The sequence below is a fragment of the Pinus tabuliformis genome, chromosome X (genome assembly GCF_031772625.1).
Source record: "Pinus tabuliformis cultivar Carrire ecotype Pingquan chromosome X, CPIR1, whole genome shotgun sequence".
In the NCBI taxonomy this organism is placed as follows: domain Eukaryota; kingdom Viridiplantae; phylum Streptophyta; class Pinopsida; order Pinales; family Pinaceae; genus Pinus; species Pinus tabuliformis.
In genome coordinates, this window is record NC_142308.1 from 1,355,898,726 (window position 1) to 1,355,917,571 (window position 18,846).

The 18,846-nt window shown below is 35.2% G+C and overlaps 1 protein-coding gene across 1 annotated transcript; it reads left to right on the forward strand.

Annotated features, from left to right (window-relative positions):
* Positions 1-6,260: 6,260 nt before the first annotated feature.
* Positions 6,261-6,896, forward strand: LOC149145114 (pectinesterase inhibitor 9-like). The gene has a single exon (XM_089453148.1). The coding sequence runs from the start codon at positions 6,261-6,263 to the stop codon at positions 6,894-6,896; it is 636 nt and encodes a 211-aa protein (XP_089309274.1).
* The last annotated feature ends 11,950 nt before the right edge of the window (positions 6,897-18,846 follow it).

Below are 18,846 nucleotides of genomic sequence, written 5' to 3' on the forward strand. Positions count from 1 at the left end.
AGCAGTTATATAGAATATTGAAATTAAAGTCGATATAACTTATATAACTTATAAATAGGGATCAAATTTATAAAGATATAAAAAGAGTATTTAATTACATGTAATTCTTTCGTATTAAGAAACCAAAAAAATAAACATTAAGAAATTGAATCTTTATTATTATATAATGAATTCAAGTTTAAAATGCATTTATGTGATCTTAATTTTTTTAAAGGTTATCACATATTTAGTTTTTTTCGAGAGATGTCATACAACATAAATTAACGTTATGTGACAAAATCTTATACAAGTTTTGATTTATGCATGGAGAGACACTCTACAGTTGAGTATAAGGGATATCTGCATGATGTTAAACATTAGATGTAAATATTTTTTTTAGATTATTTTTTTTTTTTTATATTGTAATTCTATTTTTATTAATAAAATTAGATAAAACAAAATTATATATATATTAGAATATAGTCATAGTCTATCTATTCTAAGTTTTTCAAGGTTTTCGAACATATTTTCTACTATAATTTGTCTACAATCAAGCAACGGATTCTTAGAGTCACAGGTTTGAGTTGTAAACTCTCCACAATAGGGGCTTTTTAGGGTGTTAAATCCATATATGCAATCAAAAACCCATTTTAAACAAGAAAAAAAAAGATTTGGCCAAAACATATTGCGTCTAATTTGAACCAAAAGCATATATAAATGTACCAGTCTTTAACTGCATCTTTTTGGAGCTCCCGGAGTATTTCTGACCAAAGTTCAACAAAATGTTTTTGTCCAAATATTGATTTGTGTTGTTTAAACTGGTTTTTTTTACTGCATATATCGATTGAGCACTCTCAAAAACTTGAGATACTTCGATTGTGAAGAGTCCACCTATCAAACTTGTGATTTCAATGAATCTCTATTGGATTATAGATAAATTAGATTAGAAAATAAACGTGAAAACTTTCCAAAAAGTCGCAAGTAAAGAACACTAGTGTATAAAAATCATATAAATAGTAGTTATAAACTAAGATCCATTTTACCGTATAAATTAAAACAATGATTCCATAACTATATTTGAACTTAATTAATAAGAACATAAAAATTGAATACTTACATTATAACAAGATTCTTGACCATGAATATTCAACCTCATTTTACCATGGACACTATTAACTTCTAAAGAGGCTTTGCTATAGTACCATGGGGAAATAAAATAACATCACTTTTGAATACCACATGCCAAAAAACCATAACTCATTTCAAAATCAAAATATTTTATTTTAATTTAATTTTATAACATCTTTTAAATTAAAATTTAATACTTACAATATATCAAGATTCTTAACCATGAATATTCACCCCATGGCTTATACATACCACTTTCAAATAAACCATAACTCATTTCCAAATCAAAATATTTTATTTTAATTTTTTCTTTTATAAGTTTGGTGGGACTACATCTTCATCATGTCCAATATATCACCCCGATCAAAGGAAAGAATGATCCAGGTGGATATTGGTGGCCACCCGTCAATGCCACTTAGACCCCACCATTATTTCTTTCATTTTTCCAGTTTCCTTAATTGTAGCACATTTTACTATTTTTAGCAGTTTGTCGGGTCCTAAACTTTTGGAGCCATTCTGACGCCTTAAACGACACTTTTTTGGCAATATTGTACCAGCAATTATTTAATTCAAATCATATTTTCCGCCGTAGTCCTTAGAGAGATATTTCCAATAGGGTATCATGTGCGTCAAACAAAGATAATATGACCAAGTCATGATCCCGGAAGTTGGTTATCCAACTAACCCCAACGGGGCCCATAAACTCTTGGTGTTACATCTCCTCGAGTTAGGGTTTTGGTTGTTTAGGGTTTTTTCTTATTGTTCAATAATAAACAGGTCCTTGATCCTCATTATAACGTAGTCAGAGGCATGTAGCCACCACCTCTCTTCTCAAGGATAAGCTACCATCACCCGAGCTAGTTTATTTCCATTTGTGTTTGTAAGCATATTTCAGTAGTTTACATTAATGTAATGAAGCATTATTTCTATTGGACCTCTGTATTTATTGTTATATCTATAATTTGTTGTGTTCATGTCTAAATCCAAATCAACGAACTAAACCAGTGACTTCATATTAGGGAGTACCTTAACAAAGCACCCAATCACCATCTGTCAAGGCCCTTTGAACTTTATTTTTATTTTATAACATTTTTTAATTTAAATCTAAAAGAAAATAGGTATGGGGAAGATGTTGTAGTGATGTAAACATTTGTAAAAATTTATGTTTGGGCTCGATTAAAAAATTATAAAAGGTAAAAAAAAAATTCCTAGAGAGGGGCTATGTAGAGATGTTGTAATGTCTTATAAATATTTTGGCTCGATCAAAATAAAATTGAAATACAAATACAAATAAAGTAAATTAAAATAAATAATAATAATTGCATCTTATCAAATTACATAAAATTAAAATTAAAGATATAAAATTAATAATTATAAATATAATTATTTATAATTAATAATAAAACTATTCTAGATTCATCTTAACTCTCGATCTACCAAGTGCTAAGAGGGTCCAAATATCTTAAAATGCAAACCTCTTTTACAGTAAAAAGAGATTTGATCCTTCTTAGCCCTTGGTAGATCTAGGCTTGTTAAAACAAGCCTCCCATATATCACATAATTATATGTTTATTTAATTCCTTGTCATGAAAATCAACATAACATTATCTCACAATATTTACTCACTAAGTTTTAGAGAACGTTTTGACTCTTGGTACAAGTAATAAAAATAATAATAATAAAATCTAACATTATAAAATCAAGTACTCTTCAAGTGTTATTTTTTGGAAAAAAATTCCGGTTTATTTTCTGATCTAATTTTCTAGGCAGGGATTCATTGAATTAACAAGTTTTACATGTGTGCACTTCACAATGGAAGGGATTAATTGAATTAACAAGTTTTACATGTGAACACTTCACAATGGAAGTTCCAAGGTTTTTGGGGGTGGTAAATTCATATATGTAGTTTTTCTAGGCAGTGACTCATCGAATTAACATGTTTTACATGTAAACACTTCACAATGGAAGTTTCTAGGTTTTTGAGGGTGATAAATTCATATAAATAGTCCAAAACATGGAATGGATTCATTGAATTAATAAGTTTTACATGTGAACACTACACAATGCAAGTTCCCTAGTTTTTAAGGGTGATAAATTCATATATATAGCCAAAAAAACCATTAAAATAGAATTAATCAAGATTTGATGGGAAAAAGGTTTCCCAGAAGCTCCAAAAATTCACAATTAAAGACTACTCCTTATAAAATTTCCTCATCATACACTATGTTATGGCTTTGTAGAATACAACCTTAAAAAAATATATAATATATTAATATAGAGCTTACAATATAGTATGTAGAAAATACCAAATTGAATAAACTTTACATTTGGTAAAGGATATGCATGCCACATCTATATACTAAATATTCTTTTCCAAAGTGCATGTTTGTACTGTATCTATTTTTACTTAAGTGTAGTAGGCATAGTCTCAGTAATTTAGGTAAAGTTGATTGACTTTTAGAACTCACAAAGGATATGCATGTGGTATAATATTATTAAAAGTTATAAATACTAAACAGTCTCCAACAACATATATCCTAGTAACTTATATATTTTTATGAGGATTTGTTTTAAACCTAAATTGTTAGGAGGAATCAAATTTCTGAAGATACAAAACTATTATATATTTTTATGAGGATTTGTTTTAAACCTAAATTGTTAGGAGGAATCAAATTTCTGAAGATACAAAAATATTATATATTTTTATGAGGATTTGTTTTAAACCTAAATTGTTAGGAGGAATCAAATTTTTGAAGATACGAAAATATAATTTAATAAATGATTATTTTTTCATATTGAACATTAAACAAAAAATACATTTTAAGAAATAAAATTTTTATTATAATATAATGAATTCAATTTTAAGATAAATTTATGTTAATTTAAAATTTTCATTATTATCGTATACTTTAATTTTTTAAATATAAAATAATATTTTTTTTAACAACATTTCCTTGTACAAACCTTGATTTGCGAACCAACTATTTACTTAATTTTTACACAAGTAAATCAACATAAAATTATCTCACAATATCTACTCTAAGTTGTAAAGAGCCTTCTTACTCTTGGTAAAAGTAATAAAAACAATAATATAATATTATGAAAAATACAAAATCTATCATCATGCAAACTATGTTGTGACTATGGAGATACAACCTTGTAAAAATAGGTAAGTTATTAATATACACATTGTAAGACATAATGTAATACATATAACAATTAATAAGCTCAACGACCTTCACAAATGTCGAAAGATATGCATGTCACATAATAGCATTGAAAGTTGTGTATACGACAAGCTCTTTTGAAATGTGTATGTTTTGAACGTGTACGTTAATAGCCTACAAATGTGAAAGGATATGCATGTCACATAATAGCATTGAAAGTTGTGTATATCACATGCTCTTTTGAAAGGTGTATGTTTTGAACGGTGTATGTTAATAGCCTACAAATGTCAAAAGGATATGCATGTCACATAATAGCATTGAAAGTTGTGTATACCATATGCTCTTTTGAAAGGCGTATGTTAATAGCCTATCTATTTTTAGTAGGTTGTATTGCCCATAGTTTTCGCAATCTAGGATAAAGCTCATTGACTTTTACAGCTCGTAGAGGATATGCATCTCCCATAATAGCATTGAATGTTGTATATGCTAAATACTCTTTTGCAAAGTGTATACTAATAGTGTATTTATTTTTATGAGTTTGTAGTGATCATAGTTTCCTTAATCTAAAAAATCTCAACAACATTTACAGTTGGAAAAGGATATCCATTTCATATGCGTTGTAGTTCCCATTGAGATCATCTAGATCTAGAAATAAAAATACAATTTCACATGTTTTTACTAATTATAAAAAATTAATAAATTTACTATAATATTATAAAAAAAATGATTACCATCCAAAAATGGACTATTATCCAATATTAAATCGAGTAATCTTACATAAAATTTAAAATTTAAAATCTATATAATTTATAATTTTACCAAAATATTTAATATCGTGGTTATTATAGGAATTATATAAAAATAAAAATCTTTAAAGCTTAAAAATATAGAATTTAAATCTTAAAAATACAATCTAACTAAACAAAATATTTTATTTTATTTTAATTTTTACATATATTTAACTGTTTTTTAGAGTTTCTAGCTGATCTTTCTTTAGATCTAGTAAAAAAAATTGCGGTAAAATTTTGATTTGTGTTATATGGATTCAACACCCTTAAAAAAACCTTGGGGCACTTAGATAGCACAGAGTTCACTAACCAAACTTGTGATTTCAATGAAACCCTCACGGATTCTAGACAAATTAGATCAGAAAATAAATTAGAAAACTGTTTACTAGCCAAACTTATGATTTCATTCCAAACTTATAATTTCAATAAATCCCTCATAGATTACACTTAAAGAAAACTCACCAAAAAAAAACTTTATTTTCAACAAAAATGTTTCCCTGGAATATGAATCATATACAACACCCAATTTAAATGCTCCAAAGATTTTTTAAAATACTAAATTCATATATAAAATCAAAAACCCATTTAAAATAATAAAAAAATTTATTAAAATTTTGCAAAACAAAATATTGACCAAATTCCAACAAAATCTCTAAAACCTAAATTTTTGTTTCACATTTTCATATAGATATTTACGGCCACCGAGTAAATTGGCTAAAAACAGATTGAATAATTTTTTGCCTAGAATAATAATAATATTATTTAAATAATAATAATAATATTTAAATCTTATTTTTTAATAATAAAAATAGATTAAACACCATAGAAAAAATAATAAAAAATCTAAAATCTAAAAACTGGACATCTCTCCTCCCAAAATAAATTGACCCAAGTGTTACCCAAAATCTCGGCAGAAAACATTATTTCATGCTTAAACTACGTGCATTACATCCCACTACATAGGGTCAAACCAGTGGGAATGAAAACATGCAACGAATCAGACCTCGAGAATCAGCTGTCCAGCGAGACACTGGCCTGGAATGGCTAATTGACAATATCTAGAGCGAACTCGGCTATATAGATCGGGATGAAAGCGCGTCAATAGTATGTGATTGTGCCCACTTACAACCCTTTTCCGTCCCTGGGTTCGCCTTCGCTGCTTTTCATTTCTTGTTCTTTCTTTTTATATTATATCGCCATGGATTCACGGTCTGCAACTGTTTTAGTTATCATAGTTTCTGCGATAATGGCTTCAGCTACGGCGAAGGACGTGAATCCGCAGCACAGCGATACGAGCATCGCTGAATTTATCAAATCGTCGTGCCAGGTCACTCGGTATCCACAGCTCTGTGTTTGGTCGCTTTCTCCATACGCCAGATCTCTGAAACCCACGCTTTGCGATCTGGTCAAGGCGGCCATGAACGTGAGCCTCGTTAATGCCCGAACGGTTTCCGTTTGGGCAGCAGGCCTGAAAGGCAGAAGCGCCGAGATGAGTGAAAGAGAAAGAGCGGCGCTGAACGATTGTATTCAGAATTTCGATGACACCGTTGACGAGATTCAGAAATCTCTGAAGGAGATGGAGCAGCTGCAGCGCAGCAACTTCAACCCTCAAATGAACGACATGCAGACGTTTATGAGTGCCGCCCTTACCGACCAAGACTCCTGCCTCAACGGATTTGAGGATGTGAAGGCGGCGGCGGGGAAGATTAGCGCGATGGTGAAGGTCCGCGTGCAGAATGAGTCAGAACTGATCAGTAACGCTCTAGCTCTCCTTAACGCGCTCGCTCTTAACGCATTCGCTAACACCGGAGTTGATGATGGTATCCATGCGTGAATGCCAAAACGCCGGACTCATTACTCTTCTAAATAAATAATATATGTACCCAATAATGTTTAATAAAATATATTTATGGTTTTGCTGCCACTGCTAACTCTTCACGACAGCCTCTACTAGTTTCTGTTTCCTTAAATGGCTGATTGGGTTTGGAGTGCAATCACGGCGTTATTTCATATTTGAAGAAAAGGATTTTATGCGTATGCTTAAGCTTTTGTTTCATACAGGAATACTAACAACGATTTCATTTTTAAATATAAATATTCTTTTTAAGTCTAGTTTGAACTAATTTATTTCCGTTTAAATAAAGATTAAGTTTAAAACATATAGAGAAGGGGTTGAAGTTTTCAGTTCTACTATGTCAAACAACATTTAACTAAATCAATGTATTTTTTAATAAAATTTTTTTTATGTTTTTTTAATAAAATTGGTTTAATTTATGGTTTGAGCAGCGACAGGGATCTAAATTCATTTGGTACATCAATTCTGTTCAAGAGTTTTGTGACAGTCCCCTCTCACCATTTAATTTACTCTAAATCCTTTAAGCTAGAATGTTAAATGTTAATTTGAGCTAAAATGTTAAATGTTATTTTACAATTTAAATGTATAATATTATTTTATTAAGTTTAATGATTTTAACATATTCACATTCAAATGTTATGAAAAACATTCCTTATAAGACTCGTGAGGGACACCCATAGAAAGTATAACCATTACCTCCTTACCATTGATATGTATTGGAAAATAAAAATGTTAATGCAGAAAGTTATTACAGATAGAAATGAAAGCAAAAAAAATAATACGAGAAAATGGTGTTGAACTAGAAGGAGATGATGCTCCCTATCAAGTCTATAAAAATGCGGGATTTTGTAGTTGTAGCAAGGAATGTCTCCTCGTCTTTTATTTAGGTAGGCATAGCTAGTACATATTGAAAGCCCTGTTCATCAAGCTTTCTCTAGAGAAGGCAATTGTGTAGGCTTAATTCATTTTCCATTTTATATTGCAGCAAACTCCATTAGATTGTACATTTTGATACTAATTCTTTAGGTTGAGTGCTCTGGTGTTGTACATTTTGATACTAATTCTTTATTGTCGAGTGATCTGGTGTTTTGCGCTGACAAAACATTGAACATGAAAATTTGATTCAAAATAAAACAATATTTTATTGGGAATTTTTATTATAATTTAATTTATAAAAAAAAATTATAAGTTAATTTTCAACATTCATGAGATTTTTTATTACTTAATATTAATTTTTTTAGTATATAAAAAATATTTATATTTTATTAAAAAAATATATATAATTTGAAAGGAAAAAAATCCAATATTTCAAAGAACATTAATAAAAATCCATAAAATGAAAAATTAGATGAACATCATTTTAGAAAATCTTAAAAATATGCAATATTTAAAATAAGTTGTGCTCTTATTTTAAGAAATATCAAATTATTTTTTTGTTTTTTAAATAGAAATCCAAACTATTTATTGGCTTTTGTATGGCCAAATTGACTCTTGGTTATTTTGTGTTTTTGGGATTTTCCATTACCTGAGTTAGCCTTGATGTTACATAATTCCCGTGGTGGAGGGATTTTCATTTTAAAAAGTGGTTAATTTTGTAAGTGGTCAATCAGTATGTGTGTGTTGTGAGCAACTCCTCTACATAATTTGCGTCAAGGGAACAAGACACGTATTTCTATTGCGTTCATCTCTTATTTCATTTTAATTTTATTTTTAACTTTTACAAATTTAGTTGTGGGAAAGAACAACTGCAAAAAGTTATGAGTCTATGCAGAATGAAGCATGTGCAAAAAGGGGTATGAGCCAAAGAACGACGGTGCAAAGGGAACTTTATTACATAGCCATGAAATTATTTTAACTTTAAACATAAAATTAATGTCTAATATTAAATGAAGTCGTTTTTTTAATGTGTTTGAGAAATGAGTGTCGAGTGGACAATGGGCGTGCGAAGCAAGGAGAAAAAAATTTAATTCATAATGCTTTGCATCGCCATATATATTTCCGTTTAAGGGTGAATCAATATGGGTTCGTTTATCTTGATTTACAGAGTAGAGCATCGAGCCTATCCTAAATTGAAAGAAATCCATCCGTGATCTTCCCATCCACACCTAACTGAATTATATGAAGTGTAGAGAGGTCATTTAAAAGTACTATGTGAACCATGAATAAGCATGGACACCCACAATTGAGTGTGCATGTTGACCGAGAAATAATTCTCAGTATGGATATCACTCAGATGCCCATTCTTAGTGGATAATCAGGCAACAGTGGCTAAGACAACAATAGCAGGATGGAGAGCCATGAAAGATTACACATGTGGGTAGTGTGAATGGCAGAGTGATGGGCATTAGAGGCAACATTGGCTAATGTGCAACAAAGGAATAAAACAAAGGAGAAAAAATGAACAATGTAGGGGAAATAAACATTGTCGTGAGTGAGAGTTGAGGAGAGATATGTGTGAGTGTATGTGCTGTTGTGTGAGGCAATGTGAGCTTTTTCTCTAGAGAGAGGATGAGAGTGCCTTTCTAGAGGAAAGACATTAAGAGTTGAATGTATGCTATGAGAACAGAGGTTCAAGAGCAATATGGTATTGTGGTGTGAGAGGTCGAGAGAGCCTAAGGAATAGAAGGCTGAAAACTAAATGTATGTTGACGAAGAGCAGAGAAACAAGCGTTGTGTGCATTGTTACAAGTGACTATAGTTGATTAGAGTAGCAGGTTGTTATAGAGTGAGCAAAGAACATAGTTGATATCATGTAGAGTGGATGTCATTGACAAAGAAAATTGAGTTCCTTATTAAGTGTGGGTTGGAACCTGCATACAACAAGTTGTTGCTTCCATATTTAGTGGATGTATGAGAAGGCTTGGGGGTTCGTTCCTCCTACAAGTTGGTGCCTTCATAAATCCAAGGAGCTACAAATTGGTTCTTGCAACAAATCTATTAAGTTGGTGCTTCACATGGTGCTTTTGGTAAGTTGGACAGCTATCTACAAATGGAGGGAGTTGGTGCTTCTTGCTAGTGGGGTGTAATAAATAATAAAAGGGAGCTGGTGCTTCATGTGAGTGGTGTCTCACAAAAATATTGATGTAATAGAGTAGGTGCTCTTATTTTACATCAATAACAACATCAAGATTTGATGGCTTTTTCGCGAAAGGGTTTCCACATAAAGCCTTTGTGTCTCATGTGTTTTCTTCTCATGATGTGTACGCTGTGTTAGTTGATATGGTTGTTAATGGTTTTTCACATATAGTGGATTCCAAGTTTGAATGAATAAATATAAATTGTCATAAAAGTTAAAATTAGCCTTAATATTGATTCACCACCCTTCTGAGAATAAAAATTGTTTCCAACAATTGGTATCAAAGCATGGTTCCTTCAAGAATAACTTAATCGCTAGAAGGTAGATAAAATGGAAACAATGACTAATTGAATTTGGTTAACAACATAATGAGTTCCATTTTTAAATGGATCAGACTATGAGATTTGGAAGATTAGAATGGAGGCCTAAATGATGATAGTTAATGATGACATTTAGATGTCTGTGATGTATGTAGAGAAGAATGAGTTCAATACAGAAGTGAAGGAAACCATCATGTAAGGGATATCTAAGCCAGATGTTGATAGAGTGAGGCATTGTGAGTCATCAAATGAAATATTGGACCGATTGCAATATCTGTATGGAGGAGAAAGGTAGACATCTCAAGAGGAGGTCAAAGAACCATGATCCTAAAGTAGTGAACCTAAATCTGTGAAGGCTTTTAATAATGAGAAGAAGAGAAGGAAGAAGTTGAATAAAGAATCCGAGAAAAGATATGTTGAGAAGATTAAAGGTGTTCCTCTTAATGCTCAAGTTGCTTCTCATCACTCTCAAGATGATGATGAAAAATCAGAAGAGAGGCTAGGCTATTCTGAAGGTAATATGTTTCTTTGTGATGAATCTAAAGACATAGGTTATTCATTAAACAGATTCATGTGAATCACTTTAAGATAGATATAACCATGCATCTAGTAGTAGTAATGAAGATAGAATCACTTTAGTAGAAATAGAAAATGAGGGATCCTCTGAAGAAGAAGAGATTATATCCCATGAAGAGAATAGTAGTATCAATGGAATTGATGAATATGGGATACCCCTTAGACATGTGGAAGACTCGATGGAAACAAAGATGGTTTTAGATCTCTTTGGTGACTGTAGCACCTATGATAGTGAAGAGAAGTATCTTAATGAAAGTATATACTTTAGAAAGAAAATGATCTCGTCTATAAAGGAGACCAAGGACCTATCAAAGGAAAATCTCAAGCAAGAGGAGAAATTGAAAATTTATCAGCTTGAGAATGAAAAGTTGAGCAAAACAATATTAAATCTTAATTCTCAACAAGAAGAGGCTAGCAGGCTAAGTGGCATGTTGACCAATCAACTGAGTGAGAAGGAAGCCTACTATGAGAGACTACACATTGAAGTAGTATCATTGAGACATGATTTAGAAAATTCAAATAAATAGTTGTCTCACTATCAAAATCTTGAGGACAGCAAGAAAGTATTGGATGAGATGCTTGCTAAGCAGAGATCCCCACTCATCAAGGCTAGGTTGGGTTTCAAAAAGGAATCAAGCTCTGATCCAAAAGTGGATCCTGGATAAACCTCTAAGTGTAAAAGACTTCATACAAGAGGTAAAGGATGCCAAATGGCACAAATCCTTTGTAAATTAGAGGAAAATGAAAGTTGCAGGCTGTTATCGGAAATAGTTTCATTGCAGAGATCTCCTCATTATGAATCCTACACAAATTGAATGGGAAAAACAAACTTCAAATGAAGAAGTTATCGCAGGAAGAAGTTTCCCTTTATCCTTTGAAAAAGGGGAAAATTCCATTAAAAATGGCCTAAAAGGCTATTTGAGGAAATCACATCGCATAAGGCAAAGAGGAGGACTTAAGGTCGGGCAGAAGGGACCCCCGATCAGTGATCTCTGATGATCGAATCAGTGGATCGAGTCGAAGGCAGGCATATGCACCCATAAGGCAAATGCCCCTAGCCGATGCGATAGTGTGACTATGATCGCCGATATCGGTGGATCGTTGTGGGCGATCCCAAAAGGGAAGGACCCCCAAGCCATGTGACTTGTGACTGCAATCATCGATATCGGCGGATCAGTGTCGGCGATACCAAAGGGGAAGACCCTAGGCCATGCAACTTGCGACTACAATCGGGACCAGACCCAATGGGGTTTAAAAGCCCGATTTCATAAAATTTCAAATCCAGGAATTCAGATTTTCCTTTGTATTTCGTGTTTAATGGATTTTTGGGCATTGGCCATGCCACCGAAGCAATTGCAAGATGTGATGGAAGGTGGAACCGATAGGGATTTTAGGGGCGATTTAATGGAATTTCACGTCTGGATTTCGCGCTTGATAGTGTTTTTCTTGTGTATTTCCATTTCAAGCCTGAAACACAATATTTCGTAAATTTTTGCTTGAAAGGAGGCCATTGGTTCATTTTCCATGGGAGAACAGCCATCATTCCCTGTGCCACGCTACAAGCGGGCGTTTCTGCAATAGGGATACATTTTGAAGCGCGAAGAGGCAGAGTCAAGGAAAGAATGATTCCTCATGATTGAAGGGATAGAGGAACAACTGTGGAAGCTGCAGAGTCAGAGGATTCCTCAAAAGGCCAGAGATCGAAGTGGAGAAGCAATTTTTTCCTTTCAGGGAGCTCACAATAGAGCCGGAGAGCTCACGCTGTAACATCCCACAGCCGTAGAGCTGACAGAGGCATAGAACCACAGAGGTTGGGGTGATTTCGAAAGGGATGTTTCCTCAAGATGAGGAAAGGACAGAAAGCCTGTGAGTTTGAGCAGTAGAGAGCCATGAGAGCATGGAAGGCTGAACAACATGCCAAGAGTCGAGTAGCCAAAAAGTCAGAAGCTCACCTCAAAGGAGGCAGAGAGCTAAATGGAGAGCAAGTTGAATGCTGAAAGTAGTAGCATAGAGCCAAGACAGTAGAGAGAGCCGAAGAGTTACTGCGCAGAGTAGCTGAGGGAGCCTTTTGGGTCACTTGAAGTTCAAGTGAAAAGCCAGAGTGTTGAACGTTATAGAGGGCCAAGAAGCCAGAGCCGAAGATCCAGAGCCAAATCTAGAGCTAGAGAGCTAGAGAGCTAGATCCAAAGCTAAGAGCCAAAGCCAAGAGTCAGAGTCAGAGCCGAAGAGCCAGAGCGAGACCCCAGAGCTAGAAACTGAGAGCTTCAAGAGCCAAGGGATAACATGGTGTCTGAACCCGTTGTTTCTATGAAAAACAGTAGGAGTTGAGCCAAGAGCTTGTAAAAAGGACTTATACCATAATCCCAGAGAGCCTAGTTGAGTTGACTAAAGCTCAAGGAGATTAAGCCCAAGAGTTTTGAGTGAACTCCAAATTAAATTGTTGTTTTGAGTGTTTTGTTTCTTGTTGCATTAGTATTTATTGTATGTATTTACATATCAGTATACATAGCAGATTTTAAAGCACATAAACAACTAACAATAAAAATAATCATATACCTATATTTTCAAGCATTTCTTAATTCCGCATTGGTTAATCATAAAGACTTGGGAAAATTTAAAGCTTTGGAAGTGGGAGAGGTTCTTGTAAGTTAGACAAGAAGCCTAAGTGCCCCAATTTCAGATCAAGCTCCAATAAGGAAATGTTTGAAGGTTCAACTATCTAAGTAAGGGTAGTTAGAGGTTGAAATAACAACAAAGAAAAATACGTTGTTGGATAACAACAACAGAAGGATAAGAAGAAGCAACAAAAGAAAGCCACACAACTGCAAGAACAAATGCAAGGCATAATTCCAGACTACCATAGATGGTACATAAAGAACCAATAGAATTCATTTTCCCCTCAAGGACAAAACCTTCAAGAGAATGTAACTTTGATCATCAATATCCTTTTCATGGGTATTGCTTTTCTTGCCATAATTTCATACATAAAGCCATGGACTGTAGATTCCATTCTTGAAAATAAGATGTGTTGGGTAGGAGAAACCAAAGAATGCATAACGAGGATATGATAAGGCATGTTTGGAGTGATAGAGGTTTTGGCAATGTTGCACGAAGATATGTCAATTAATTTTCCCCATTCTTAAGCCAAATTGAATGATACAATTATGGCAGCTTTGGGCACAAGGAAGCAGGATGTAGACATGAGAATTCGAATCATGTGTCCCAGATGAAGCAAAAAAATGAAGCATGTCATCCATTAAGGATGAATAGAGATAAAAGAGCAAATGAAGCCAATTTTGTCTTCAATACTCTACATCAAAAGGACATGTAGAGTAAAGGAAAGAGATAGTTCTCTATAGTCTCCAGCTGCAATCAACACAATCCTCAAGTTCTTCTTTACCCTTCATTTCACAATTTAAAGGCATTTATCTACACATTCCCTAGTCTCTATTATTGTAATCCTGAGAATATGGTTATAGATTTGTTTATCATTAAAAAAATGTTGATATATTAAGGTTTAATGGTTAAAATGCTTACATTTAATGTATTGGTAAGGTATTTTATACTTTATGAGTCATTAACGCATATCAACCACACATGGTAGTTCACAGGAAGAAGCCTCATACATTTTTGGATTCTTGCACCAGTATGAGGATTCCTGCACTGAGGTTAGAAGCGTAGTCCATTCAGTAAAAAGTCCAGTTGGCAATTCAACCAAGCTGTTAGAGATTTTCTAGGATCGTGATTGAAGACTGTTAATTTTAGATAATAATGGTATGTTCTATGCTTAAGAGAAATTTAGTTCAATTTTCCTTTTAGCCCAATACCAATTTCCAGATTAGCAATCACATTAACATGACAATAAATGCAGATAGAACATAAATAAAAACAATATAAGACAAGCCAAGACAAAAGGACATAAGATGTGGTGCATGCCAGGGACAAACCCCAATGTGGAAAAACTCTTTGATCAATTCTTCTTATTATTCTTCAAAAGTTCAGTAGAGAGAGAGAGAGTACAATATGCAAAATTCAGTTCCCCAATCTAAGTCAAATTTGTCCAATCAAACAACAACCACAAGAAGCCCTAACTAGAAAGTCAACGCTAATCAATTCGGCAGAATTTCTCCTTCAAATATGCTCGGTCAAACCCAGTCAACTTGGCCTCTAATAGTCATCCAAATTAGCCCAAAACGGTCCCGAAAATGGCAGTCAAACTTGGTCAATGCAAAGGTCAAACCTATGGTCAATGCTAGTCAAACAACTTTTTTTGCCTTGATTTTTGTGCCCAGAAATGCGGCCCACCCAAATAGAAAATTCCCCAAGGAAAACCCAGTCAAACTCGATCAACTACAGCTCGGTTAACATTGGTCAAACCCTTCCTGCAATTCGGTCAACACCCAAAACAGAAAACACACTCTGTGCTTTGCACATGTGGAGAGAGAAGGTTTCCGTGAGGATGTATGACCCCATCAGATGAGGAGAGAGAGAGATGTGTGAGAATGAATGATGTCCAAATGAGGTAGGTGCACCTTCTATTTATATGCAACATTGAGGATGAATAGACATGTCTTTTGGGCTTCTGAACCCACATTAGATTGTTGGCTGACCTTGACAATTTGTCCATAAACAAAATAAATTCATAATTCCATTTGTACATGTGAGAATGAGATGATCTTTAGATCAATCCTACACCTCTCGAAAAGAGGAATCCAATAAAAATATTAGTTGCATCATATGAGCTCTCTAAGTTGGAGTTTGGCCCTAGCTTCCAAATTTAACACTGCCTCTCAACAAGTAAGAACTCCACCTCCCAAACCATCTGATAGTATGTACCATCCCGACATCCCTGTTATGCTATGCTCTACTCTGCTGAACCATTAAGAAATAATTAATAAAGAAATGATGGAGAATCTATCATACCATTATCCACTAACACGAATTTAATCTCCAATAATCGAGAGTGTATCATACTACTATGCATTAACCCGGAGTCAGTCTCCATTGATTCGAGATCAATATAAAACATCCTAGCATAGGGAGTAAGGTGGTACATGATGCATCCATTGGTAGTACTATGGTCCCTATCCTCATTTCCCTACTGATTGGCCAGATGAGAGGTACTTCCCATGAGTCCCTCACTGCATGAGTAGGATGTATTGGCAGGAGAAGGTGAACCACTCATCCTGCTCATATGCCATAAGAGAAGGTGAACCACTCATCCTATGCATATATCAACATGGGGTATCACAGGGGAAGGTGAACCACTCACCCTCTACATCACGCACCACTAGGGGAAGGTGAACCACTCACCCTATGGTCACTCATTACTCCAAGTACCCCAAGCCCCCTAGAGCTTCCAGATCTCAATATCCAAATAAAACGGGACCCTCATAAGAGGGTCTCTCCATAAATCCAAGTCATTCACGAAAGGTTAAGAATTTGACCTTCCCCAGGGGCTTCATAAGAATATCTGTGACCTAATCATCATTCCCAATATAAAAGAGCCTTATTGCTCCCCGTTGTACCATATCCTGTATAAATTGGTACCTGATATCAATATGCTTGGTGATCCGGATTTAAACAAGAATGCAACAAATTACAGAGATAACCATAAACATAGAGATGAAGCGGAAATAATACTTCATTTCATTAATGTAAAATACTAAAATATGCTTACAAACAACAATGGAAATAAACCAGCTAGGGCGATGGTTGCTTATCTCTGAGAAGAGATGTGGTGGCTACATGCCTCTGAACTGTGTTACAATGAGGATCGAAGGCCTATTTATTGTTGAGAAACAATGAAAAGCCATAAACATCCAAAAACCTAACCCTAGAAGATAAAATTCCAAACTGTGGGCCCCGTTTGGGTAAATTGGTACATCAACTTCTCGGGGTCGTAACTTTGGCATACGATCTCCATTGACGCGCACAGTATCTCGTTAGAAAGATATATCCAAGAGCTACAACTTTGGGAAGAGAAACATTGGTCCATGGCCTCATGTTGCTCACATTTTTCCTAAAAAATGTCGTTTAGGGCCTCAAAACGGCTCCGGAAGTTCAAGACCCGAAAAATTGATAAAAATAGTAAATTGTGATACAATTAAGGAAACTGAAAAGCTGAAAGAAACATGGTGCAGGTCCAAGTGGAATTGGCAGGTGGCCACAAATATCCACCTAGATCATTCCTCCCCGGTTAGGAAGCAATGGTCCCCATTACATTGAGTTCCTCCATGAGATGAGGAAACTTTAGCTGAACTTGGTCCCTGGTGAGCCACTTGCCCTAGTGAAGGAGTTGGCCTGTTTTGACAACTCGATACAATTGGATATTCTGCTAGCGAGTGTGCTTGATCTATGTGTCCATGATCCGATCAGTTGCAGCTTGTTCCATGCAATCTAGATTTAACTATGTGGGTGTGAGTTGTTCTGCAATATCGGATGTGTCTAGTAATGATGGAAAGTATGGCCGAAGGCTGTCCACATTGAACACTGGGTGGAGGCCAAGGAATGGGGGAATGCTGAGCTCAAATGCATTGTCTCCCATAGCCTTGGTAATGGTGTAAGGACCATATCGGAGTGGTCTAAGTTTCTGATAGGCTCTGGTAAGGCGTTCATTTTGCAAATGCAACCAAACTTTGCGCCCACCTGAAACTTGTGTGGCACCCGATGTTGATCCTGTCGCTGCTTGTACTAGGCATTTGATTTCTCCAGAATGTCATGGACCTGTTGGCGAATATGTTGGATGTTCTCAATGAATCTGTTTTCCTTATCTATTTTGGATTGGACATGAGTCGAATATGCATGAGTAGTTGAAAATGGCATGGCCACATTAATGGGACATAGTGGCTAGAATCCCAAGCCCACCTTAAAAGGGCTGTGGTCAGTCGAGCTGTGGAGAGCCTGGTTGTAGCTGTGCTGAACATAGGGGAGGCTCTCGTCCCATGTGCATGGATTCTTTGAGTTGTACATTCGCAGAATGTGTATGATCATCCTGTTGACAGCCTCTATTTGGCCATTAGTTTAAGGATGGAAGGATGTGGACTTAGTGAGTTTGGTATCGAGCATCGACCAAAGACTGGACCAAAATGTACTAAGGAACCTGCTATCCTGATCTAAGATGATAGACTATGGGATCCCAAAGTGTACCCACACTCGTTCAAAGAAGAGTTTAGCAGTGGCTTCTGTTGTGATATTCTTCTTGCAGGCAGCCATAATGGCCATCTTCGAGAACCTGTTGACGACCAAAAAAACACAGTCGTTTCCATGCTTAGTGGAAGGGAGGCCTGACATATAATCCATGGAGATGGATTCCCAAGGTCGACTAGGGGTAGGCAGCAGGGTATAGAGGCCTTGCTTCTTAATGGTCAGTTTGGCAATGGCGTAGGCAGTGCATGATCTGATGTACTTCCCGACATCCTGTCGAAGATTCGCCCAATAGAAATACTTCTGCAGTACTGCCACCATTTTATCGACCCCGAAATGTCCAACAGCCCGACTGTAGTGTGCTTCCCAAATCATCTTGGCACGCTCGCTTGAAGGAACACAAAGGAGACCTAGGTGGCATAACAGGGCATGCTGGAGGTGAAAATATGGAACATGTTGGCCCTCCAAGAGTGTCTGGTATGTGTGGCCAAATTCTGGGTCGCTTTTGTAGAGAAGTGGTCAATCAGAAATTTCGTGCCCACAAGAGTTGAGCACAGTGGTTAACGCCATGATCGGTGATCGACTGAGGAAATCTGCAACATTATTAGTGCTACCTTTCTTATACTTGATATTCAAATGGAACTGTTGCATGTATGTGGGCCACTTCTGATGGTGATCATTCTGCAATTTCCCTTGGGTCTGTATGAACTGCAGGGGTCAGTGGTCTGTGTGGATGACCGTTTCTTTCCCCAAAATGTATTGCTTCCATTGTCAGCAGGCCTACACAATGGAATACATCTCTTTGTCATAA

Coding starts and splice junctions, on each gene's coding strand:
- LOC149145114 (XM_089453148.1), top strand. CDS start 6,261: ATGGATTCACGGTCTGCAACTGTTTTAGTTATCATAGTTTCTGCGATA.